This window comes from Thrips palmi, unplaced genomic scaffold (assembly GCF_012932325.1).
Source record: "Thrips palmi isolate BJ-2018 unplaced genomic scaffold, TpBJ-2018v1 HiC_scaffold_5, whole genome shotgun sequence".
Taxonomy (NCBI): domain Eukaryota; kingdom Metazoa; phylum Arthropoda; class Insecta; order Thysanoptera; family Thripidae; genus Thrips; species Thrips palmi.
In genome coordinates, this window is record NW_023144632.1 from 10,001,098 (window position 1) to 10,025,873 (window position 24,776).

The window sequence follows — 24,776 nt, forward strand, 5'->3', positions numbered from 1 at the left end:
TGATCTAAAATTACGTCTCTCCTCCTGGTAAAATACTATGACCATTGATAAAACATCTGTCTGTCTTGCAAGGACCACTGTAGTGTTCAAAAGGGCGCGACGATTGCTTGCCAAATCAATCACACAAATGAAAATGGTTTATTTTATTTGAAGTTTCAAACTCTTTACAAATGACTCAGCGCCTCGCTGCCTATTTACGCGGTAGCTGTGCATGTCATTCCCAGCCGACACGACACGACAGTCGCAGCAAACGGGAGACGTAAAGGTAAAAGGAACGAGACTACAGCAGTTTGACGTCTACAGAACGGAAGCTGTGAGGGAGGGAAAGAAGCTTTCGGGGGGCAAGGCGGCGGATCGTTAGAGCGCCGCGCCCCGAGACGCAATACGCAGTCACGGGGTGCGGAGCCGCCCCGCACGCGGAGCTCTGCGAAGCACCCCGTCCGCCGGGACTCCAGCAAGTCCAGGAGGTCGGGGTGGAGTGCCTCCCCCACGCTGCTGAATGGCGGCCGTCTGGTGGGCTCCAGCCCGCGACCTGGTGGCGGCACAGTACGCGGTAAAGGGCCCAGGGCCCAAGGGCGAGCAGCCGACGGGTCGTGCGGCGGCAGCCTCGGACTCCTCGCACCTACAGGCGCACTCCGGCCGCCACGTCCTCGGGGCTGAGGTTGGCGTCGTGGGGCACGGCCTCGTCGTCCACCTCCAGCTCGCGGCCCAGGCGCGGCGTGAAGGACGCCGACTCGCGGCCCCGCTGCGGCCTGTTCATTGCCGGGTACTCTGCTGGCAGACAACGACCGTGGCGCGGTCAGGCGACGACGGTGGTGCACTACCTCGGAAACCGCCCCGCCCGGCCCGGACGCCCGGCCACGTAAGGGAGAGGGGGGCAAATATGACAGATAATTTCTTTTCGGCCTACGGGCGTTTTAAGGGACTTTTTCCCTTTTTTAAAGATAACTGAAGTATGGTATTATTTGAGTAAAAAAAGGTAGCATTCGAGTTGCCTGAGTCACACAAATCCCTTCCAAAAGCTTTTCTGGTAAACCTTGCAACTGTCACTATTTACCCCACCCTGGGGTAAATAGTGACAGGGTTGGGGGGACATAGTGACACTATCAATTTCCTTTGATAAAACCCCCTTCTTTACATCACAAAAAAGTTATAAAAAGTTTTTTTAAATGTTTTTGAAATTTAAAAGTGCCCAAAACTAAATTAAGAGGAAAAACCCAAAATTTTTTTTATCAAAGAGGGTACAGTTTTGGGGGTTTTCCAAAAGGGGGAGCAGCGGCTTTGCCGTTTTACCATATGTTAGCAGCTGCACTTCTTGTGTACTCTCACTGACAAAAGCCCTTTCCCCAACGTTTTACGGCTAAAATTCTTTAAGGCCCACCTAGGGTTTTGGGTTTGGTCATTGATCATTTTATAAAATACCCGTTTAATTTTTTTTTCAAAAGTTTAAAGTTTTTAGTATTAACATTCATATTTTGTTACTTAAAAAACTTCTTTTTACTGGTAGAATGTCCTGGAGGACATGGAACATCACTTTTCCAGTTAATTAAGAAAAGCTAAAATTTCATATTGAGCGGGAAAATTTCTTCGACAAGAATTGAGACCAGACCCAAAAAAAATTTTTAACGCTTCACCTCAAACCAAAATGGTCCAAAACCCAACATAAAGACCAAAAAATTAAAAGCCCAATAAAAAACATAAACAAAACAAAATTTGGCAATAAATTTAAAAATGCCAGTAAAAGAGTGTCACTATTTACCCCCGAATTTTTTCACTATTCCCCATGAGACAAAGTAAACTTTGCAACTTAACCTCCCTTTATCCAGATGGACTGATACATTAAAAATTTTTCGATATACGTATTGACTGTAGAGCAAACGGAGAAACATATGATAAGCTTTCAAAATCATTAAGACTGCTACAGGACTTCAATTGGAAAAAAAATTTAGGTTATGCCTCGTTTCCGGAGGGTCAATTTCCCAAAATTAAAGACGCCCTTCCCACTTCTCTCTCTTCCACCACCTTCTCAAAAAATCGTTTTGGACTTGAACGAAGCTTATGAAAAATTATGAGGGCAAAATCGCGCGGGAACAGTACAAACACGAACTGTCACTACTAGCCCCGTGTCACTATGTGCCCCCCTCTCCTTAACCAAGTTTCACGTGACGCCATTGGAGATCCCGGACAGCGGCTCGTCGCTCAGTGCACTGTCAAACCAAGTGTGGAGAACTCGACACTTGGAAGAGCAAACTTTGCAGTCCCCAAAAAGGAGTCTCCGCCCACATTTGGAGTGTGGAGATTACAAAGTCTGCACTTCCCAGTGTGGACTTCCGCACACTTGGTTTCACAGCGTGCGCCAGTGTCAGATCTCCAAAAAGAGTTTGACGTAAGGGGTAGGGTCGGGCACTTCGTTACAGGGGCACCTCGTTACAGGAGCCCCTTGTTACAGGGATGCTAGTTAGGAGGGTTGTTGAGGACATCTGTCCTAGCAGGAACTCCGATACATCGGTGGCCCGCCGTGGAGCACCTAGTTACATAAACAGAGATCATTTCCAGGCTGTATTTTATCTGTTACTCGGTGACCCCTTTTAAATTTTCTGATGGAACTTAGAGTCGAAGGTTCAATTGATGAGTTCGATGCAAAATGTTAAGCATAGGGCGGGTAATGCGGCGGCAAAACATGTCACTAGGTGCTCCCTCCCCCTCCAGCCTCCCTGCGCGCTGCGTGGCTGCGTGGTGGCTGACTCGACTCACCCCGCAGGTTGACCAGCGTCCAGGCCGCGCTGTCCGAGTCGAACCGTTTACTCTGCCGGCCGAGCCGTGGTGAGGACGACGGCACCCACGACGCCACTGCAACACAAGCAGGTCGTCCTCGTTATCCTCGTCACCCTCGTCGTCCGCGGCCGCCGCTCGAGTCTCACAGAGTGGCGTCGTCGAACCTTCGCGCTAACCGCTTTCTCGGTGCCTGCTATTGGATTCTTTGAGAGGTCATCGACGGCGTCGAGTCGATGAAACTTTGTCTTTGTCTCTGAGATGGATCTCGCGAAGTCCAACAAGAACTGGCCAAATTGTGTCAAACTGTGGCAAATGGACGCTCTCGCCCGTCACCGGGCGGAGAACAAAAGTAATCAGAAATACAGGAACCAGAGGGTAGGCGCTCCCCTACTAATTCCTGGCTGTTTGTTTACTTTGGTTCTTTACTTGGCGACGAGCGGAAGGGTCAATTCCTCCCTCCCTCCCTCTCTCTCTCTCTCTCTCTCTCTCTCTCTCTCTCTCTCTCTCTCTCTCTCTCTCTCTCTCGCTCTCTCTCTATTTTTCTATTTTTAATCCAAATCCCCAAACGAAAGAAGAAGAAGATGCGAGACAGACAGCGCGAGGCGCCTGCTAACTCCAGCATAGGCAACACGCACCTCCGCTACGCGCTGAAGAAGACCTGGAGGCCTACCTGCCAGGCGCTTAATCTGCTTCATCTTAGAATCATATCCTTTTCACTGCAATTCAAAAACTAAAACTCTAACAAAATTTAATTTCTTCTTGTTGAATTTTCTTCTTAAATGTCCTGATTTTTTCTTTATTTCTTCAAATAGGCCTAATGTTAATCCAATCAAACTATTTTGTTTCATTTTTTTCTAACAACCTAATGTATAATCATCTTCACCTCATGAAAATGGTTTGAAAATAAGCAAACAAAATGTGAAAACGGCACTCGCTGCTCTCATCAAAACCTCAAGAAGCATAAAAACAGCATGCTCATTTACCAAATCGACACTAGTCCTACATCATCCCCATAATTGTTAATTCAGAAACTAAACACCATCTCTCTCTCTCTCTCTCTCTCTCTCTCTCTCTCTCTCTCTCTCTCTCTCTCTCTCTCTCTCTCTCTCTCTCTCTCTCTCTCTCGCTCACCTCGCTTGCCGGGGTAGAACTCGGGCGCGACGAGCCAGGCGGCGGGCGCCCCCAGCGGCACGGGCAGGCCGGGCATGCCGCGGGGGTCGGCGTTCTCGCTGCGGCCCACGCGCGGGAAGGGAATCAGGCCCTGGCGCTTCTCTCCCAGACCTGCCAACCAACATCGGGTCACATCACCGCCCACGCGCTCACACGCGCTGACCGATTCAGAGAGTCGATTCCGTCGCTCCGTCTCTCTCGCACTCGTGGCGTGGTCCCTGTGAGTGCGAGAGAGACAGAGCGACGACATCGACGCCCGGAATCGGTCTGCAGGGCGACAGCGAGGCCCAAGTGGATCTCGCGTCCCTCAAAGAGGCGGCGCCCTTCCGCCCTCAGTCCTTTAGCGAGCAGGCCGCAGGCACAGAGTGGTGGTGATCTGAAAAGTGGATAGAGCACTAGAAGAGTCATGCGAAGAGTGCCACACAGAGCGCCAACTGGGATGGCTGCCGCTAGCTGCCGCCTGCCGCGGCGACTAACGACCTCACTGGACTGCTTCCAGCATTCAAATCGTTTTCAGAAATAGAAAGTCACGCTTTTGTTGTTTTTTACAAAGTTCCGTTCACCAGCCGAAGGCCGCGTTTTAGCGGTTTTAGCTTGGAAGTGGACCACGTCTGGCTCGGCCAGCAGCCCTCCCAGTTGGCTCAAAGGTTACAGTGCGGGAAAGGACCCCGCAATGTTGTTCACGTTCACACAGGTGTAACTTATAATGCACAGTGGCGAAGTCGTTGCTATAGGTGCAAAGAATAGGAAGAGACTACAATAGGAAGAGTCTACAAGTGTAGTGGACTACGAGTGCCGAGGTCTACAAGTGCGTCACAAGTGCACCGCGTCTACAAGTCCCGCGGTCACCGGTTGCACCGGTTGCACCGGTCTACCTGAGTCCCTGGAAGCCCACGTGGCCCTGCCCACCCGCGGGAAGGGGAACAGGCCCTGCACCTCTCGCTGCACTCGGCTGTGCTGCTCCGTCGGGCCGTCCTCTGCCGAAACAAACGCATCATTGGCGGGGGCAAGACTGAGAGTCGCTTTCGTCGCTGTCTCCCTCGCACTCGTGGGGCTCTCCATAAGGGTGTGAGAGAGACAGAGCGACAAACCGCTCTTCTGAATCGCCCGGCTGGTGGCGGCGCCGCACGCAGCGCGGCATTCCCAACGGCGTCACTCTGTCTCTCTCGTACCCGTAGGGCGTCCCGAAGTAGTGCGAGAGGGAGAGGCAGAGAGACAGAGACAGAGACAGAGACAGACAGACAGACAGACAGACAGACAGACAGACAGACAGACAGACAGACAGACGAAAGCACTGTTCGGAATCAGCCTCCGGGACTGGGAGTTAGGCCGGCTTAGTGCGGGTGCAGCCAGTGCAGCGTCACGCGTGGCTAGGCCGGAGTTAGGCGACCGCAACACGGGGCGCGGTGGGGCGGTGGGGCGCACCGGGATTACAGCCCCGCCCCGCCCCGCCCCGCCCCGCCCCGCCCCGCAGCGCGTTCCTCCCTTGCGGGCCACGCCGCCAGGCAGGACAGTGCACCGCGCACGCAATCATGAGTCCAATGCTTAGAGAAAAAAAAGGTCACCAACAAATAAAACAACAAAACTCAGTTGGACTGGAGTGGGCGGACTGGACTCGACGCCCTGTCACGAAGTCGGGCTCCCAAGTCACTCCGGACAGCGTTTGCTGCTTACGACTGTTGGCCGCGACGACGTGCCGCCGCGTGCCGCCGCGTGCCGCCGCGCTGACGGTGACAGCCTGTCCACAAACGGCAAACCCCTGAGGCGCTGCCGGGATTGGCGAGGCCCGAAACGGCAGCTGCCGAGATGGCCCAAGTTGGAAATGCACTTGTTGAAGAAAAACAAAGGGTCAGGGAACAAGTCTCGGCCGTGGGTTCAATATTCCGCAGCGGTGCAGCGGCGAGGGGAGAGCGGGGGGAGTCCTGAAAAAAGGCACGGCCGCTCTCGGCCGTGGCGCCGTGGCAAAGGCCGTGGCCATGGCCGTGGCCTCAGTGGGCACGCCGTGCAGCTCGACCACCGCGACAGCGAGCACCGCGTCGACACGAGGAAGCAACTGGAGGCCGTGGCGGTGGCACCTTGCAGAGCCTTGCGCAGCACACACCACATAGAGGTCTGGGGAAACGGAGGGTCGCGCGAATCGCGGAGCCCGAACCAGCGGAACGGAGTCGGACACCCATGGAAGCCCCGAAACGCCCAACACACAGTAACTAAGAGACATTTAAGAGGTGGTTTTCCGAGGCCTGCTGGGCCTTCAGGCTGCAGCTCACCGTGGTCCTGCAGGGACTCAGCCCCGGCCCCCAGGGCCAGCGCGGCGAAGAGCAGCACGTACTCCCGCATGGCCTCGGTGTCGTCGGTGTCGTCGCCGGGTTCCTGGTGGTACCGGGTACCGGACTCGGCTCGGTGCTGCGTTCCTCGTGGGGTGTGTGCTCCGGGCGGCGGTCTCAGAAGAAGAGGGTGTTGGAGATGAGCAGCTCGTCGTTTTATAGCTGCTGGGGGCGGGAGCAAGGGGAGCAGGGGGCCAGCGCCGCCAGCGCCGCCAGCGCGTGGACGGCCCGTCCCTGGCGCTCACCTGCGCACAGCCCCGCCACTGCCCCCTCCCTCCCCCGCTTCCCCGCGCCCGGAGCCCGGCGGCAGGCAGCATCCCCATCGGGCCGCGCGTTGTTGGGGCGTCGCCCCGGCGTCACCGCGCCCCGCCGGAACGCCCCGCCACCACGGCCCGCCAGAACGCCCCGCCACCACGCCCTGCTAGAACGCCCCACCAGAACGCCACGCTAGAACGCCCCGCTGGAACGCCTCGACACCACGCTTCACCAGAATGCCCTGCCAGAACGCCCGGCCCGAGCCCGGCCAGAACGCCCCGCCAGATCGCCCCGACTGGTCCCGACACCACGCCCGACAACGCCACCACTACGCTCCGCCAGAAAACCCCGCCAGAACTCCCCATCAAAACGCCCCGCCAGAACGCCCCACCAGAACGCCAAGGTCACCACGCCCCGCTCACTACACTGCCCACCACGCCCTGCCTACGCCGGCCGGCGCGCGGGGCGCCCCGCGCATGTGATGCGGGGCCGCGACCTACGTGTCCGGGATTAGCCGGCCGGCCTTGTCGTCGCGCGCGCCACGCGCCGTCCCCGCGGAGGCCACCACCGGAGGGACGGGGCGGCGCGCGGCGTGCGGCGCTCGGGGTTTCGGCGAACAGCTGCTATCCGGTCATGGCGGACTGGCGGGCGCGGCTACACTCCAAATTTGGCATGCCCATGCCTTTTGTCACCTCTCCACTTTAAGGGCGCCCTGGTCACCCTGTTCCTGGGCACCTTTGTCGCCTAGTCTCGGGGTGCACAAATCATTAAGCGACTTGCTCTTGGCAGCACCTGAGGTGCTTCAGAAACTGCATACCTGTGCATGCCCTACCATGGGAGAAGGCCAGATGTGTGAAGATTTGTGCACCCCGAGACTGGGCGACATTTGCCCCCTACAATGTGGGGCCCCGTTTCTGGGCCCGCCAATTTGGAGCGTAGCGCTGCACAGCGTGGCGTGCACAGCGTGGCGTGCACAGGTCGAGGCGAGGCTGCACACTCATTGAGTGGCTCTGCGTGGGCGGCGCGCGGAGCGAGAGTTCTCCGTTCCGCCTCGAGGACGGCGTGCCGGCGTGCCGGCTTGCCCCACCGAACAACATCAGGGCCCGCGAGTGAACCGTTTTCGCGCCATTCCACGTCATAAAAGATTGACCGTCGAGGCGGAATGACGCCGCCGTCGAGAACACTGTTTGCGCTCTGTCTCACTCGCACCGAGACGTGGTGCCCCACGAGTGCGAGAGAGACAGAGCGACGACGAGAGCAGAGCTCGAAACCAGCCTCCTGCTATGAGCTTTGCGCGACGCGAACCGACCGTTAAAAGTCGTGTCAGCCAGCTTGTCCGGAATACCTGCGGGCGGATAACTTCCAAATTAAATCAAATTTTCAGGAACTTCCTTTGGTTTACGCCGGGCTACCGCTGGATCATCCCAGGTTGCCACCGATTTCTGGCTCCGGGTGCTCCCGCGCTCCGGAAAGCGCGGCGAGCGAGTGAATTGACTAGTTCAACAGGCCCGTGGCAGCAGAGGGTGCCTTGCAGAAGTTACACAGCCACCGACGGTCTGACCGGCCGAGCGCGCAGCATTCGCAGCAGTAGCGAGCGCCTGCAGACGGAGGGGTAGGCCGGCCCGCCGCACTCGGCCGGCGTGCGGGCTGGCCCGCCCAACATTGCCATTACCATTAAAGGCCAGGCCGCACATGATCGTGGCGCTCGAGGCGGCCGGTACGCCAATCCTACGTCACGTTCCTCCGTGGGCAAACCGTGTCACGGTCGGTTGAACATGATAATCCTGTCAAATGAGCAAGAGTCACATTCGTTGTGCACACAGAAAAATTGTTTGTTAATCCTTTTTTGTAAGAAAAAAAAAGAAAATATTTCTTTATACTGGGATAAATAAAAATTTTCTTTAAAAAAAAAACACACAAGAAAAGTTAACTAGTTTAGATCCAAGCAGTCATTTTATTTTGGCGTGGATTGACGTGTTGACGTAACATTCGAACGACCGTGACATGAACATTCGTTTCTTTGAAACACAGTGTGGTTGTCGTGGAACTAAACCCTCGCAGGAGGGACTCTCAGTATTAGCGGAAAAAGCCCAGCCCTTCCTAAATCGACAAAATTTTCCTTAGTCTCTGTCTGTCTGTCTGTCTGTCTGTCTGTCTGTCTGTCTGTCTGTCTGTGTCTGTCTGAAAATTTACGGACGACCAGAATACAAAAGCACGGAACGTCCATGCTTGTTCCAAGGTTTCGTTGTTGGAAAGTACGGATGGTTCATAAAAATTGTTAACCGGTCTTCTTCCGCAACTTTTCCGTACTTTATTTCTCCCAGAGAACCACTGAAGGACGCACGGTCGTATAGGATAGCAACGCCCGAGGCAACGCCGCAAAGCTGATACGTCGTACGAGAGGTAGACCGGCGCAAAAGGTGGACTTCCTCGGAAAACCACAGAACTCCTTGGATTCACGCATGCTGACCAATTTCAAGACTCCCTTGGTTTTGCTCGCTTTATAGGGGGCGTTTTTACCGTGTGAAATGCGAAATTTTTGGCCCTTTACCACCTTGGCAGGCAGGCCCTGAGTGCGCAGGCAAGCAACACGAGCCTCACCTGTTTCGGCGGCAGTTTTAACGCCAATGAGTTGGCTAAGATTGTCGATTCTGATTTTTCGTGGAACACGAGCCGCATGCGCCGCACGAGTCATTCGCAAGGCGACGCAAGGCGTGCCGCGTTGCCCTATATAAGGGGTGGCTCGACGTGAGGCGGCACACTCCATCACCATGAACTTCCAACTGCTCTCAGTCTTCGCGCTGGTGTGCCTCGCGGTGAGTAGCCTGGCTAGAATCTTCTCCCCGTGTGTCACTCGCTCCTGACCTCATGCCACGAATGTGACAAACGTGGTTCACACTATTGTGGGCGTGGGACATTTTGGTTCCCGTCAAACTGTGAGAGACTGTCCCACACTTCAAGGGGGCAACCACCTGAAATTTTTTTGTACACAGGATTCTTCAAAGGTAGGGATTTCACCGAGATTTCGCTAGATTTTTAGAAATGATCATAGCTAAGCGCGAAATTGAGCATACGCGAGAAATGTACGCATTTCTGCGTATAACAAAGCACATTTCCATGCTTAGCTACGCACGAATTCGCGCATTTCAAAACGCGTGCCCACGCAATGTCGTACAAAGTTGTGCATAACGCACTTGTGAGTGCACTGTACCTGCCAGGATGAATGCATTCTAGAGCTCCCTGTCTGACTGGCTGCAGGCCGTGCTGGTCCACGCCGAGGAGGAGGAGCAGCCCCACCTGCTCGTGAAGCGCTCCGGCAACAGCTGGTTCAAGAACCCCGGCAGCCCCACCTCCAGGAGGACCGTCAAGGACGGCGTCGGCCAGCAGGTCGACTACACCCAAAACGAGAACACGGGCCACCAGACCAACGGCTACCTCGCCAAGGGCAAGAACGCCCGGGACTCCTCACCCATCCGCTCCGGCCAGCCCCACTCCGGCGGGGAGGCCGGCACCAGCCAGAAGAAGGGCAAGAAGAAGGGCCACTAAGAGGTAGGCCTGCAGCGCGACCAATTCCTCGCCAATAAACGGCTAGCATCTACTATGCAGCTCTCAAATTGCACTCCGCCCCTGTTGCCCCCTACCACCCGAAAGGGTAGCCTCACCAACTCACGCAGTTGGAACATGACAACGACCAGGCGTGGATCCAGAGACGGTTCAGGCGCAAAATTTGCCTACCTACACGGCAAAAACGGTTCCTGGTTTTCCCAGGAACTCCCTGGAAGTCGCCTACGTCTTCCCTATGGGCTTCCTGGGAAAACCAGAATCCGTTTTTGCCGTGTGTAAGGGCAAAGTGCGACTTTTTGCCTACCTTTTAGGCTTCAAGTGTAGGACACTGTTCCCGGGTCGGCATAATTACTGCAGTTTCGGCTACTTTGCCCTGACTATACACTCACTGTCCACGACACTCTCTCGCGTCACATTCGTTGGAGCTGTTGCACGTTCGAACAAGGAACGGCGCACACGTTGTGTGAGTCGGGCGTGCCATGGTGAAACGAATCTTCAAACGAAGGGGACGCGCTTCACAATCTTAGCGAGCGTGACGTCTCATTCGTTGAATAAACAGTAAACCTTCCCCCGCGAAATGTCCCTTTTCAAACAACTTTTCCTTTGCTCCGCCGGTCGTCGCCGACAGCACCGCGGTGCTACCCTTTCAGCGTGCCCGTCGGGGCGGACCGTACTTTTGCCCGGGGGGTTTTCAGACACCTTCAGCGAGGCGGAAAAATGAAGCAACGCGACACGAGCGACGCGGGGGTTGTTTCCTCGCGTTTCGAGCCTCGCTATTTATTTGTCGAATCAAGTTGGATCTGCCGCCGCCGCGTTCGCGTATCGGGCTTCATACTTTTAGCTCGACACAGCCAGTGGCAGCCAGCGAGACGGCCTGCAGGTTCGTTCCGAGCAGCGCCTTCCGTCTCTCTCGCGGCCCCACGGTGACGGCCCACGACTGAGAGGGACAGAGCGACGAAGAGACATGCGTCGGCGGCACGGCGCGCCAGGCGAAACGGGTGAAAGATTCGCAGCTAATTAAAACGGCTCGGGGCGTGGCCGACTGAGCCGAGCCGAGCCGAGCCCCGGGCGTCGTGCCGTCGTCAGGCGCGCTCAGGCGACACTCCGGGATCTCTTTTATTAGATTCATATCCGCCGTGAACGCAGAGGCGGCAGGGAAGGGGAAGGGGAGGGGGAGGGGGCTAGAATGACGCCACATCTTCCAATCAAGGCACCCCGCCGCCTACAGGCGTCTACGGGCGAGGGCTGCCCGACTAGCCCCGCATCGCTCCGCACCAGGCCTGAGCGACATCGCCCGGCCCGGCCGACGTCCACCACCTGAGACTCGTGGCCGCCATCTCTCTCTCTCTCTCTCACTCCAGCTGCGCGCAGCACGAGTGCGAGTGAGACAACGCCGGACACGCGAGTGGTCATTCAGCAGCTGGATCAAAAGGAATGGGGATAAACCGACACGCCGTCACGACGCCGACGTCACGTTTTACGCCCAGCGTGGTGGCACAGTGTGGTAGACCGGTGTGGTAGGCGGCTTGTGTCGACGCGGCACTCGTGGTTTTATTTTCCAAATTGGACGAAACGCCCGTCCGCTAGTGGGCGCTGGCAGCCTGGCGCGGCACAGTGGACGTTGACGGGGAGGTGTTCTTCTGATTTCCAACCCTCGCAAGCCGTTGTCGTAGTGCCGCTGAGCTTCCCCCACCCCCTTTTTTTACCCCCGGCCACGCTCCGCTGCCCGTCGAGGTAGTCGCCGTCTCACTATGAGTCTGGCAGCAGGGGCCGGGCCGCAGACTGATTCCGAGAGTCGTTTTGGTCGCTGTGTCTCTCGCGGACCTACACGGAACGTCCCTTGAGAGTGAGAGAGACAGAGCGACGAAAACGACTCGCGGAATCAGTCTGCTGCTTCCTCAGCTCGCGCTTGACGCCGAGGCGGTGGGCTGGCCCGCATCAGTGCCAGCAGACTGGCCCCGCCGATGGAGACGCTCCATGATCTCCCCTCCCCTTCCGCCACGCTTCACTGCGGCGGTGGAGCGGACGGCGTGCAATCGCGTCGTCCTCCGCAAATGATGCAAAATGATGTGATCATCGGAAGCCGTCGGAAGCGAGCGTCCCGCCGCGCTGTGCCTTTCCCTTTCTCCTTCCCGGACTAGCCATCCGTTAGCCCACCAAGAAAACTTCGTCCCTAGAGTAGCAACTGGTAAATTTTTTTCTGAATTTTTTTTTTTAAAGAAAAAGCTTACTATTTGCGTACCCTTTTTTTAGGAACAAGATTGGGGGTTTCCGGGAGTCGTTGTCGTTGAGAAGAGCGCCCCCCCCCCTTTTCCCCACTTCCACCAAGTGCTGCTGAAACGAAAAAAAAACACCGGGGTACAGAAATAGACCATTTGTTCGTTTCACATTTCGTTTATTCACAAAACAAGATGGTGGCTGTACTTCGACAATGAGATCAAGATGAAGTAAATGGTGTTTGTTGTTGGCATCCTGCGCCGACTGCGCCGCAAGTCGCTGGGCTCCGGCCGGCTCCTGTCACACAGCGGGCGAGACGACAAGCACGGCCGGCCAAAACTCCAGGCGCGTTTTGAGCTCCATAGTCGATAAACAGGACTCGAACCGAACGTGTGACCCCCTCCTGGTTCGGAGAGCAATCCATTGGTGGGGTCACACGTTCGGTTTGAGTCCTGTTTATCGTCTCTGGAACTCAAAACGCGTCTCGAGTTTTGGTCGCCTGCACCGGTCTTTTGGCCCACTGTGCCTCGGCCGGCTCAGCTGTGGCTGCGGCCGTACTGCACGATCATGGGACGGCCCCTGAGCAGGAAGCCGTTGGCCGCCTCCAGGGCCGCGCTGGCGGCGTCCTGGCCTGGAACACGAGGCACTCGGCGTCAGCGGGCGTCAGCGGGCGTCAGCACCAGAAGACTCTGTCTCTCTCGCACCACCACGGGACGGGACGCCGCTCGTGAGTGCGAGAGAGACAGGTGCTGTCCGGAATCAGTCTGCTACAGCAGGTCTCGCTCGGCGCCGCAGCACCGCAAACTTTGTTAATAAGACCGACGGGAAAGGACAGGACAGGTCCGTTAGAGCCGCAAGCGTTGCCGGCGTTCTCACCACCGCACGCGACGTGACGGGCTCCTGAAGAATGTTAAGACGCACAGCCGCGCGAGCAGCAGAGCGCCGGCAACCCGCTCCATGTGGGTGGTTGCGGGGCAAGGGCGAAGCGACGTTGCAAGGCCCAACTACCCCTGTTGCACACAGTGGGCCAGAAGACCGGTGGAGGCGGCCAAAATTCTACGCGTTTTGAGCTAAATGGGACTCAAACCGAACGTGTGATCCCACCAATGAATTCCTCGTTTGGGGAGAAATCCATTGGTGGGGGTCACACGTTCGCTGACTCCGGAGCTCAAAAACGCGTCGCCCCCACCGGTCTTCTGGCAAGTCCACTGTGTTGCGGTGGACAGACCGTGGCTGTGGCGCGACCCTCTGGGCACTCACTGGGGAAGGTGACGAAGGCCTGGCCGCGCATACGGCCCGTGCACAGCCGCATCGTCGGGCAGGGCCGGCTGGGCCCCGGCGACGCCTGGAAGGCCTGGAAGGTCTGGAAGCTCCCGAACACGGCCGCCAGGTCGTCCTCGGTCACGCCGCCGTCCAAGTTCTTGACGTACAGCACCTGCAACAAGCCCCATGTTGACACCCGCAGCGCGCAGCAGCTGGTGAAAGTCGTGGCCGGGGAGCTCACCGTCGACGGGGTGCCTTCCTCGTACGACGCGAACCGCGGCATTTGGCGGATCTCCTCCACAGACATGCGGTTCTTCCGGAGGTCCTCTGGGGACAGCGCCCCCTCCCCGGTCGCCACGAAGGGCGCGCCCTTGTGGCTCTGGGCGTGGCCCTGGGGGTCCTCCGGCCGGCCGGCGCGGTGCGCGGCCGCCGCGCCCAGCTCCACGATCTTGCCGTCCTGGATGGTGTACTGCTTGGCCCTGGCGGGGCCGTGCGGCCGCCGTGCGCAGGCCGTCGAGGTGTGCGCCTTGGAGTGGCGGGCCTCGGCCACGGCAGCGTCCCGGACGTCCCACAGCGACGCGCCCACGCCGTCCACGCCGCCCACGGAGCTGCTCGAAGGGCGGCCGCCGTGGCCACCCGCGCCCTGTGCCTGCAAAAGAAAAAGCAACTACTGCACGACGGCCGAGTAAAAAGGGCGCACTGTCCCTCGGCCTCCGGAGTGCCGCCTTTGAGGGTGGCTTGGGCTCTCTGGGGCAAAGGGAGTGGCAGGCCTGCACGCATTCACCCTCGAACTGAATCAAATTGAATGCGCCGAGGGACCTAACAATCTGTAACTGCACTGTACGTGTTGAGTCTTCGGTTTATTTCATTTTTCTAATTCTCGAACTTGTGCTACACTCCGACCAGAAAACAAAGACCTCTGAGTTCTCGCGGTCGAGGCCGGTCGAGTCCCTCTGCCGCCTTGGCTACCATTACCATTGGCAGTGGTCCTCGAATGCGAGAACTCGGAGCTCTTCGTTTCCTGGTCGGAGTGTATTTTCTGTAGTGGTAGTTGTATTTTCAGCAATCCCCTATCGTTCGGGCCGGAGTGTTCGGTGTGTTCCGTGCAGCCGGACGCCAGGACGCCGCAAGGAGGGGAGAAAGCTGACAAGCGTTCACAGGTAAGGCATTTTTATTGCAGCCCTATGGGCACCCTCGCTGTGCGTTGCGCGATTGAAACTTCAGTTCTGGAGTTTCTTGTTGACGAAGTTGACGGCCTTGTCGAAGGCGGCGCCAGTCTTCTGCTTGAGCAGGGAGACGATCCTGGGGGCGTCCTTCTGCCACTCGGCGCCCAGCTTCTCCTTGAGGGCCTTGATCTGGGGCACCACCTTGGTCTGCCACTGCGCCTTGAGCTGGCCGGCCTCCTTGTGGGCCCAGTTCTTGAGCTGCGCCTCCTTGGCGTGGAGCCACGCCTTGAGGCCGTGCTCGGCCGGGGCGCCGTGGGGGCCGCGCTTCTGGGGGCCACCGTGACCGTGGGGACCACCGTGGGGACCGGCGGGGGGGCCACCCTGGGGACCACCTTGCTCTGGCGGGTGAGCGGCGACGGCCTGCGATTGAGATTCACAGATTGACGTGAGCTTGGCACCACACTGGCCGCCTGGCTGGGCTGCTTGCCTTTCGGTGGCACCCGGACTTACCGCGACGACGGCGCAGAGGGCGAGGACGACGAAGCTGAGACGAGCCATGGTGGACGATGATGCCCTCCGTCCCCAGCGCCGCCCTTTTAAAGCCCAGTGGTCGTGACTCGTGCCCAGACCGTCAAAACAACGAAACCACGACCCAGTGCCTGACGCACGATCTCGGGTCTACGATGCCACACAGTAAAATTACTATGTAATTCTTTCCGTGTGTAAATTTTTTGCACGAAATTGAGCGTGCGTGAAATCCACAAATTCAAATTTTCGTGGAGAGATTAACACAGGAAAAGGCACAGTTGTTCAGTGTGAGCAACTCCGGCGACGCGGCCAGCACCAGCTAGAAATAACAGGAAAAGTAGCGATACACATCGGCAACTTTGGCCCGTCCCTTTCATTTAGAAATGTACAAATTTCACCTATGTTTAACCCTAATGGGATTTGAATCTGAGTCTGGGGTCAAAACAGATGTTATTTTCGTCATCAGCGCCCTTAGAAACATCAGAAACCGAGTCAGAAACAATGCAAAAACTCGAATAAAAAGAATGTTCAAAATATACCCCACTGGGATTTCAACCCGGGTCCAAACTTCTCCGATTCGCTTGAAACGGGCACCGTTGGTTTTGTCTCGTCGCCCCGGTTCCAAAGACAACCTCCTAACAGTGTGGGGCCCAGGACCGACATCGTTCTGTCAGTTTTGCTCAAGTCACACTAACTCTTCCTCGCTCATAAACATCTCCCTCGTCGTACAATTTTGGCAGTGAATTCAGTTATTGACATTATTGCCTTAAATCAAACTTCCAAACAAAACTTTCAGCACCAAATTGCTCCTTCTTTTACTGTACTGATATCGTTGCACATGCGACTATTAGCTCTATTCGATAAGTTCGGCGAAGCCGTAAGCCGTAGACCAGTGTACGTCGTAAAAAAAACCACCTTGGCGGACTCACGATTGTCACGGAAGAATATAGACGAACAGAAGAACGATAATGACTAGACAGTGACTTCAGCCTTGGTGACGATGGATAGGGATGGCTCGGGCACAGCAAGGGACAAAGTCACCACACGTAAATACATATAGGAGAAGGTTGGCAACCCGAGGCTACAAATGCTCCGGAGGGCGCCTGTCAAGCTTGGGGTAGGCAACACGAACACTCGGCTGCATTGGGGTTGCCTACACGACCCCCCTTGCCGCCTGCCAAGCTGGTGGTAGGCAACACGAACACTCGGCTGTTTTGGGGTTGCCTACCCGACCATTACCATTACCATTAAGGGCTAGACCACACATGATCGCATGCCAGGCAACACGAACACTCGGCTGTTTTGGGGTAGCCTACCCGACCCCACCTGCCAAGCTGGCGGTAGGCAACACGAACACTCGGCTGCGAGAGGGTTGCCGTGTCCGCGTGCGTGTCCGCTGCCTTGCCTTACCTTGGGCTGGTCGACGGCCTGCCTCAGCCGGCGCCGCTTCCTGGAGGTGGCCGACGGCGCCTCCCCGCTGGTGGACGGACCGGCGTCCAGGTGGCCAAACATGCGCCGCTCCAGCGCGCCGAGGCGGAGTGCGGGGTGGTCCTCGGCGGGCGGCGCCGCGTCGCGGAAGCGGGGCACCTCGTCGTCGGCGTCCTGGTCGCGGCCGTCGCCGTCGTCGTGCCGGCCGGCCTTGAGGAGGGCCAGCCGCGCCATGGGGGTCAGCCGGCCGGCCAGCCGCAGGGACGCGTCGAGCTCCTGGACGTGGCGGCTCGGCCTGCAGGGCCACGGCGGTGGAGTGAGACATTGCTTCCAGTGTAGGTCGCCACCGACGGCAGTTCGTGGAACTCACCCCGGCTGCTCCCCGCTGGCGGCCGCTGTCGTTGCGGTGGTCGTGGACGTGCTCGACGTGCTGGCCAGGCGCTCCTGGATGTCCCGAAGGCGCTCCTCGCGCGCCAGGCGCTCTGGCAGCGACAGCCGGGACGCCTCATCCTCCTCTGCGTAACAAGAACAAAAATCAAGCCAAACATGTTTTTGTTTGTCTCCAGGGGTAGCCGACGTGGTGGCCGGCAGCCACTGGCCACTGCACTGTCAAACCAAGTGTGGAGACGGCAAACTCTGCACTTCCGCAAAATGCGGATGCTGAAAATGCCCCACTTCGGCGTTTCTGATTACAGAGTGGCGTTACCGTGGCTGAGCAGCAGCTGCAGGTCGTGCAGGGGCAGCCCCGTGCCGGCGAGGTCCTCGACGTGGCGCGCGCGCTCCGCCCTGGCCGTGAAGTCCCGCAGGCTGGACGCCCCCGACGACACGCTGCTCAGCGGCAGCACGGCGGCCGCGCGGTGGAATTCGCGCTCCCGCTCCCTGGCGCGCTGCCTGCAAGACAAGTCCAAGACAAGTCGGAAAACAATTTGAAAACAATTTGAAGACAAGTCGACGACAAGGGCCTCGTCCAGTGCACCGCAAAGAACCCAGACCAAGCCCGGTGACCTCCTCCAAGGCCCACGAGCGCTTCTCCCAGCAAGGAGTCAAGAAACGAACAAACTTAGACGTGCACAATTAATTTTGACAGAAAAAGCGTTTCTACGCGAGTGGGAACTTGCGAAACCTTGCCGAAGGAATGACAGAGCTGTTTGAAAATGAAACAGGTGAATGAACGCAAAACTCCGCCGCCGGCATTGCACTGCAGCGTTCCATCATAGGCATTCGCTGTCGCAGAGCAGCGACAGCAAGCGACAGCATCAACCGAGAACGCAGAGCAGAGGGCCGCGGCAGAGGCGGCAAAACACACGTCCTGGAAAAGAAAGCAAGCGCTCTCAACTTGCTGACTGGTTGACAGCAGCCCTTCTTTGCGCGCGGTTCGGCCCCGGGGGACCGCCGCGTTGCCGCGTTGGCGATGCTGGTCGCGCGGAAGCGCGGCGACGTCGGTCAAGTTACGCGCCGAACCGAAAGTGGCTTTGACGGCCACCCCGTCCCGCCAGTCCCGCCCGGGGTGCCAACTTTCACCCCTTGCCTTTCCCCTTTCCCCTACCGGGCCGGGCCGTTTGGGTCCACGGTACAGCCTGGCACAGCCCACGCATACTCACTGGTGCAGCGACGTGCCCGCCAGCGTCTGCTTCGCCACGAGCTCCTTGATGACCCTCTTGCTCTCCTCCGCCACGTGCGCGTCCGGAGCCTCTCCCTCCGGCAGGCGGCCGTGGCCATGGCCCCTCCCGCGGCCTCCGCGCACGCCGGCCATGCTGCAGCACCGGGGATCCGGCAGCTCCAGCAAGCAGGGCTTGAAGCGGGGCCTGCCAAAAGGCCCAAAGCAGGGCACTTGTTGAGCGGTGGGATCAGGATCAGCCGAAAAGACTCATTCTGATCTGACTCTCGTCGCCGTCTCTCTCGCACTCATGGGCATCCCGTGTGGGTGCGAGAGAGACAGAGCGATTCAAAAGAGTCGTTTCGTCGTTCTGTCTCTGTCGAACTCATGAGGCTCTCTAAAAGGGTGCGAGGGAGACAGCGACGAACCGATCGCTTGGCTGGGTGCTGATGGTTGTCAATTCATCTATTTAACGGAATTTTGTGTTGGTTTGTGCTTTTGAGCGGCGTCATTTTCCGTCATCGCAGTGTGTAGGGGCCGGAGTATCGCTGATCAGTAACTTGCGGATCGTCCGCCAGAGGGCGGGCGCTGCTGAATGAGTGGAGAGGCCGTCCAGTCCTCCACCGCAGCGTGGGGTATCGCCAGACGCCGGACTCAACAAAACACCAACTTGTTTCCCTAAGTAATGCTAGATTCCCACAATTAATAGGCAAGGGTCTAGTCGCACCTCCATCCCTACCCTTCCCCGAAAGATAAGAAAAGAACAAAAAACTACTTGGGTATTGTCAGTAGCCACAGCCACAGCACGGCATGGTTTGGTTCAATGAAGGAATTAACGGCTTAAACTTCTTGTCCCTCCCAAGACCCCTAATATTGATTGAAACTCATTGTTGCTTGCAGTTGATCACACAGATCGGAACTTGGGAGGTTCTGAATCAAATAAAGTCTAAGGTGAAACAAACAATTTATTTTTTAAAAAAAGTAATAAACTTTACAGATCTACGCACAGCTTAGTACACAGAATTCTGAAACAAAAGTTAAGGAGCAATTGCAAATAGTTTGATAAAGAGAACTCAACACATTCTGTTAATCCTGGTCAAAGGAGAAACTTAAAAGGCAATAGACAATAAAAGGAAAAGGAGAGCCATTCAAATGTCAGCAGCAAACCAAATTTTACACTTATTGGTTTTTCATTTACAGGTCAACTCCACATTAATACAAAACAAAAACTGTATCTGAAACAATATTACTTATAAAACACAAAAGAAATGAAGGGAGCTAAAGAAGTAAATCACAGCTAACTTCTTAACACAGCAAGACACAAATAGGCTCAATCACTAATATCATGCACAATACGAGCCCTCTTCTTTTTCTTGGCTTTTCTAGATTTCCCTTCAGATTCTGGGTTCCTAACAATTGGAGAATCTTCACTATTCATATGGACTGACTGTGAAATATCAAGGCTCTTAGATGCTACTAATTGAAGACACTTATTGATATCAATAAGACTAGGAACAGACTCTGTTTTCCTACTGTCACAGACTCCATTGAAGATTTTCTCCGATGCCAACTTGAACAACTCCAGATTTTTCTTCTGCAATAGGTTCATTTGTTTCTTATGGTAGGATGTCTCCTCTGATGTAGCAGAAGGATCTTTGCTCAAGTCAACTTGAGAAATACTATAACCCTCAGTCTCAAACATAGGAGTAAACACTAACTCATTCAGAACAGAAATTTCCACACTTAATTCAGAGCTGTGAGCTGAATCATTCACCCGCTGCAGACGATGCATAACAATATTTGGTTTCATCTTTTCAGCAAATATTTGAGAGGGCAGGAATGTAAGGAAGGCATTGGTGACTTGTCCTTTATGCTGAATGGTCCGTAGGGACTGTTTACTTTCAATGTGCCACAGCCGAACAGTTTCATCAGCGGATGCTGAGAGCAGAGTTGATGCATCTTGTGATGAGGAAAGTGCTGTAACTGTTTTAGTGTGACCTAAAAGAGGGATGCAAATGATACAGGATATTAGCCAGAACTCTCACGAATTCATGCCATGACTTACAAGTCATATTTACCTTTAAAAACGGATTCCTTTTCCTCCTCAGTAAGGTGACACTGTAGTTGACGTGGTTTGTCACATAAACTGACATGTAATATGTCTCCAGAATTGCACCCCAGAAACAGTGATGATTCTAGAACATCTGCGACCACTGATGTCAGATTTTCACCGTCAACAACAAGTGACAACAAGAGTTTTCCAGAACTTAAGTCATAAACTCTACATGAGCCATCCAATGATACTGATACTATGCGTGATCTTGAACCACCACTACCCACATAAACATCTCTGAAACACAAAGGGTTATTATTATTATTAAAAGAAAATTAACTAGAAGGATGGGAATTAATACCAAGCACTAGAACTGATTGTACTTACTTCACTGCAAGATAATGATCCGAAAAACTGTGAATAGCTTCCAAATGCCCATTATCAGTGGCAGTTAGATATTTGAGAGACCAAACACAAACCATTCCATCTTCACCAGCTGATACAAAATGGCTGCCGTCTTCAAAGAATCGAATACATGTGATAGGTTGAAAATGGCGAGCTGCCACACCCATCAATCGGCCTGCCTCAACCTGTTAAAAAGAAAATTATACAAAATAAAGTAAATTTGAGTTCAATAGAAGAGGAAATGACTAGGATTCTAGTTCAATCTATTTAACGATAATAAATTGGACACTTTACATTCACAAACGAACACTTTACCTGCCAAACATGAATTTTCTCTCCAATCCCTGCGACAATAAATTTGCCATTGGGGCTTACAGCTAAGGCTCCAATTAGACCAGGACACACAGTACGCAAGTCGTGAGATGGTTCCGAGCTGTTTACTGGCCATACATGAAGCAGAGGCTTCGTTTTCTCAGCCCCGATGATGTAGTCCGAGCCAACAAGTGCGACAGCATGATTGCCACAAACACCACCACCCTATAAACACAAAATGTTAGGAATACAAGTTTCTAGTTTGAGCAACAACATAGGGCACAAAATTTAGATGACCATTTACCTTGTAAGTCATGAGTTGAGATCCGGTTACCGTATCCCATACACTCACAGACCACAGTTGCCCACTGGCTTCCGAAGTAATGGCAACTTCTACAGAGTCAGTCATTCTGCTGCTCTGTGACCAAATTGGGACCCATTAGACAAAGAACAAAAATTGGCAACTCAGAGTGAATCAAATGAAGTTCGAAACATTCTTTCAAAGACATTTGGTATTGACAGCTTGGCTGAGAAGTTTCTATTTTCCTCAAAGCTTTGAATTTTGGACAGGGGCTCCGAAACAAAGGGAATCAAAATAAACAACGAAACTAAAACTTGTAAATGAAACTTGGGAAGTGCATGAAATACCACGAAACCGAGGACCTTACTCGCGAATCAATAGTGAAAAGGAACGCACCAAATCACATGAACTTGAGGGGTTATAATAGACGCATGCCACTAGTCATGATTCAGGCTTAACCGACGAAACATTAACAACATGACAACTCAGAGAATGAGTTTCACAAGTGCAATGAACTTGTACTTACTGAAATTGTTTCGTTCGTGGACCGAAAGAGCTTCAAGGTTCACTTGAAACCCAAGCAAAAGAAATGCACACTTCTGCCCGAACGGCAGTCAAACAACACGAGGCCCGCGGCCGCGCGCTTGTCGCAGCTTGTCGCTGCTCGCCTGTTCCCCCTCCCATCTTCGTTCCCTTATTTATGAGAAATTGCTACGGTCCAAGTCGACTTCCAAGTTGCCAACCACACAATCACTACGAACTTTTTCATTCATTCATTTATTCATTCACTTAGTCATTCTTGACCATAGGTTGAATTACTTTTTGAATAATTTGCATCTTCAAAAGGTAAGATTTGTGTTCATACCCTTTGAAAGACTGCATTTGGTCTCGAGATGATGTTTGTAGGTTTGTAACAGGAGGCCAGGAAAACATTTTCAAATCCGCTACAAAGCAGAAACTCGTTTCGCTTTACTGAAAGCTTGCCAAAACATGAGGCACTGTCGTCGATTTAAAAGAATTCAAAACAAAAAGAACAACACGTTTATTTGTGGGCAAAAGTATCCTCAAGCCGGTGGCGCCTGAAAGATAGGCATCATTACACTTTGACCCCATGTTCACACAAGGGTCAGTGCAGGTGGGAAGGATCAAGCACAGCAGGAGCGGGTGGAAAATCGTCCACCCGTATCATAGAAACTTTCGACACTTAAAAACACTGCCTACTGGTTATTGGTACCCTACATGATCGTGCATTAGTCTTCGCGAATCTCAAAATAAGCTCAGCGAGGCGGGGAGGGGGGTTCTCAAAATGCACCGTGTCTCCTCCGTTTTCTGTCCCCGCGCATCGCAAGGTAAAGCACGCTTAAGCGAGCTGAAGCAAGATAAAGCGAGCTAAAGCCAGCTTAAGCGAGTGAAACCAGGCCAAAGCAAGCTAAAGCGAGGCGAGCTGTAGCAAGCTGAAGAGAGAGGCGGCCGAGGCACAGGCGGTTACTGGCGGTTACAGTGCGCGGCCGAGGAGGGCTGGCGAAAACATCAGCTGTTCGCGTCCGGGGCGGGGCGGGGAAGCGGGCGGGGCGTCGCTGCCTCGCGGGTCCGCGGCGTGGCGGGGCGTGGAGCGCTTGGCGCCGCGCCGTGTGCCGTTGCCGTCCCGTGGCTGTGCCCGTGCCAGTGGTCGCCGGGCGCTCGAGCCGGTTGGACGTGTGTTCGTGCCGCGCGCAAGTCTCACTGAGTGTTCCGCCTGCCGCCGCCTGCCGCAGTCTGCCGCCACTCGACGTAACGCCGTAGGGCTTTCCCGGCTGCGGCGCACTGCGGCGCTCTCCCTCTCGCCCAGCAGCGCGGCGCCGAGACCGAGCGCCAAGCAGGCCAAGCAGGTCAGCAGTGTGGACACGCGGGCGAGACGCGGCGAACCGGTACTACCGGCGCGAGTGCAGCGGAGCTTCCTCGCGGACGGACTCCCAGACCGTGCGGCTGAGGCTGAGCGCGGAGCTTTGCCGGCTGCAGCACACTCGCGCGCACCGCCAGCACCGCGCACCCCGGACACTGTATCGATTGTTACTTGTGTTTACCACGCTGCGCCGCCGCCAGGACCTCGCCGCCTGGCTCAAGAGGACGCCGTTGTGAGGACGCCGGGGGGAAACATCTCCGCCACGAGTTGCTACCCTGTGTTTTGGTGAGTGCAGAACGAGAGACCGCGCCGGGGAGGCTTACGGTGGAGGGGAGGGTGTTGCACCCCGCGCCGCCGCGCGCCTCCCTGCGCCGCCTTACGCCGCCCCACGCCGCCCCACGCCGCCCCGCCCCGCCCCCAGCAGCCCCAGCCGAGGCCCCATCCGCCCTCCCGGCGACAAGGCGCAAGGGGCAAGGCGGCAACGACCTCCCCGCCGAGCGGCGCCGGGCCGCCCCCGCCCGCGGCTGCCGGGCCCGCCGGGCCGCGCAAGCCGACACACGGTGTAGTGGCGGCTTAACATTTTCACAACACGCACGACGAGTGGGCGAAACAGTGCGCATCAGCATCGACCGGCATGCAGCCCATGAACCCCGATGGCGTGAGGCCCCACGGCCCGACCTGGGCTGGGCCGGGTCCTCGGTCGGGTCCTCGGTCGGGTCGAGGGGTCGGCAACTTCCCTTGGCCGTGTACGGGGGAGTATACGTATATTACCAGTAATATAGGTAATATATGTGTAATATAAAGAAATACAAAGTAATATATAGTAATATAAGGGTATTATAGAGGTGAAATTGTGGTAATATGCAAGTAATATATGGTAATATAAAGGTAATATACGGGTAATATAGCCACCGCGTACGAAGTAATATATGAGTTGCCGACCCCTCGGGTCGGGTCCTCGGTCGGGTCCCAACCGAGCCCAAACCCAATCTGAATTGGCTTTGCCCGCCTACCCCGCACCCAGCTGCACTCAAACCGGGTTTGGTGCCACAGACCGTCGGGGCTCAAACGGAGCGGGGGTCTTGTGCCGTGCGCCGGTCGCCACCACTCCCTGCTGGCCCGCTGGCCGCCTGCGGCCCGACAGTCCAGCCGCCAATCTAATTTTGATCGCCGCGCCCGGGGAGAGGGAGGGAGGGGGAGGGAGCACTTTGATGAGCAAGAGAGCTGCCACGCAGCGCGATGAGTGGACATAGTTCGATATTGCGGGAACACGGAACAGACAGCGGCGCCGCGGCGGAGGGAACCGAGGGGAACTCATAGGTGGACGATGGTGGACTTGAGGGAGGGGGCGGGCAGAACTTCGTCGTCTGCCCGCTTGAGTGTGTGGCTAGACCACCCTCACCTGCGTTCGCTAGCAATAAAGCTCGTGCGTTTGCGACCGCTCCGCGCTCCGCTCGCAGTGATCAGCGGAAAGTTTGGTCCGAACGAAATCAGTGCCGCGCGCTCGGCCCGCGTCCGCGCACGGCCCGCACGGCG

General features: G+C 55.7%; 4 protein-coding genes across 6 annotated transcripts; 1 reads left to right on the forward strand and 3 right to left on the reverse strand.

The window, feature by feature from the left end:
- Positions 1-128: 128 nt before the first annotated feature.
- On the reverse strand, positions 129-6,388 carry LOC117650763. Of its 3 annotated transcripts, none has more exons than XM_034394363.1 (5): positions 6,213-6,388; positions 4,821-4,922; positions 3,907-4,056; positions 2,755-2,850; positions 129-771 (listed from the first exon to the last, which is right to left on the reverse strand). In XM_034394363.1, the coding sequence occupies exons 1-5, from the start codon at positions 6,280-6,282 to the stop codon at positions 623-625; spliced, it is 567 nt and encodes a 188-aa protein (XP_034250254.1). In that variant the 5' UTR covers positions 6,283-6,388; the 3' UTR covers positions 129-622. The 3 variants fall into 3 exon arrangements, with proteins under 3 accessions (XP_034250254.1, XP_034250253.1, XP_034250255.1); XM_034394362.1 differs by having other exon boundaries at positions 129-774; XM_034394364.1 differs by lacking the exon at positions 4,821-4,922 and having other exon boundaries at positions 129-774.
- Positions 6,389-9,247: 2,859 nt separating this feature from the next.
- LOC117650520 lies at positions 9,248-10,125 on the forward strand. The gene is made up of 2 exons (XM_034394004.1): positions 9,248-9,340; positions 9,783-10,125. The coding sequence occupies exons 1-2, from the start codon at positions 9,296-9,298 to the stop codon at positions 10,068-10,070; spliced, it is 333 nt and encodes a 110-aa protein (XP_034249895.1). The 5' UTR covers positions 9,248-9,295; the 3' UTR covers positions 10,071-10,125.
- Positions 10,126-12,826: 2,701 nt separating this feature from the next.
- LOC117651162 lies at positions 12,827-18,458 on the reverse strand. Its single transcript, XM_034394967.1, has 10 exons — positions 18,292-18,458; positions 17,384-17,581; positions 17,293-17,296; positions 17,061-17,194; positions 16,673-16,985; positions 15,245-15,412; positions 14,792-15,154; positions 13,810-14,217; positions 13,566-13,740; positions 12,827-12,936 (listed from the first exon to the last, which is right to left on the reverse strand). The coding sequence occupies exons 1-10, from the start codon at positions 18,441-18,443 to the stop codon at positions 12,842-12,844; spliced, it is 2,010 nt and encodes a 669-aa protein (XP_034250858.1). The 5' UTR covers positions 18,444-18,458; the 3' UTR covers positions 12,827-12,841.
- A 776-nt stretch (positions 18,459-19,234) lies between these two features.
- On the reverse strand, positions 19,235-22,045 carry LOC117650685 (WD repeat-containing protein 18). The gene is made up of 6 exons (XM_034394265.1): positions 21,885-22,045; positions 21,362-21,475; positions 21,061-21,282; positions 20,728-20,930; positions 20,366-20,637; positions 19,235-20,285 (listed from the first exon to the last, which is right to left on the reverse strand). The coding sequence occupies exons 2-6, from the start codon at positions 21,464-21,466 to the stop codon at positions 19,618-19,620; spliced, it is 1,470 nt and encodes a 489-aa protein (XP_034250156.1). The 5' UTR covers positions 21,467-21,475; positions 21,885-22,045; the 3' UTR covers positions 19,235-19,617.
- Between the last annotated feature and the right edge of the window lie 2,731 nt (positions 22,046-24,776).

Coding starts and splice junctions, on each gene's coding strand:
- LOC117650763 (XM_034394362.1), bottom strand. CDS start 6,282: ATGCGGGAGTACGTGCTGCTCTTCGCCGCGCTGGCCCTGGGGGCCGGG. Junction 4,057..4,820: donor GTGGGCTTCCAGGGACTCAG/GTAGACCGGTGC, acceptor GTTGGTTGGCAG/GTCTGGGAGAGAAGCGCCAG. Junction 775..2,754: donor GACGCTGGTCAACCTGCGGG/GTGAGTCGAGTC, acceptor GTTGTCTGCCAG/CAGAGTACCCGGCAATGAAC.
- LOC117650520 (XM_034394004.1), top strand. CDS start 9,296: ATGAACTTCCAACTGCTCTCAGTCTTCGCGCTGGTGTGCCTCGCG. Junction 9,341..9,782: donor TCGCGCTGGTGTGCCTCGCG/GTGAGTAGCCTG, acceptor GACTGGCTGCAG/GCCGTGCTGGTCCACGCCGA.
- LOC117651162 (XM_034394967.1), bottom strand. CDS start 18,443: ATGGCCGGCGTGCGCGGAGGCCGCGGGAGGGGCCATGGCCACGGCCGC. Junction 13,741..13,809: donor AGGAAGGCACCCCGTCGACG/GTGAGCTCCCCG, acceptor GGCTTGTTGCAG/GTGCTGTACGTCAAGAACTT. Junction 12,937..13,565: donor GGCCTTCGTCACCTTCCCCA/GTGAGTGCCCAG, acceptor CTCGTGTTCCAG/GCCAGGACGCCGCCAGCGCG.
- LOC117650685 (XM_034394265.1), bottom strand. CDS start 21,466: ATGACTGACTCTGTAGAAGTTGCCATTACTTCGGAAGCCAGTGGGCAA. Junction 20,931..21,060: donor AGAAAATTCATGTTTGGCAG/GTAAAGTGTTCG, acceptor TCTTTTTAACAG/GTTGAGGCAGGCCGATTGAT. Junction 20,638..20,727: donor GATCATTATCTTGCAGTGAA/GTAAGTACAATC, acceptor TTTGTGTTTCAG/AGATGTTTATGTGGGTAGTG.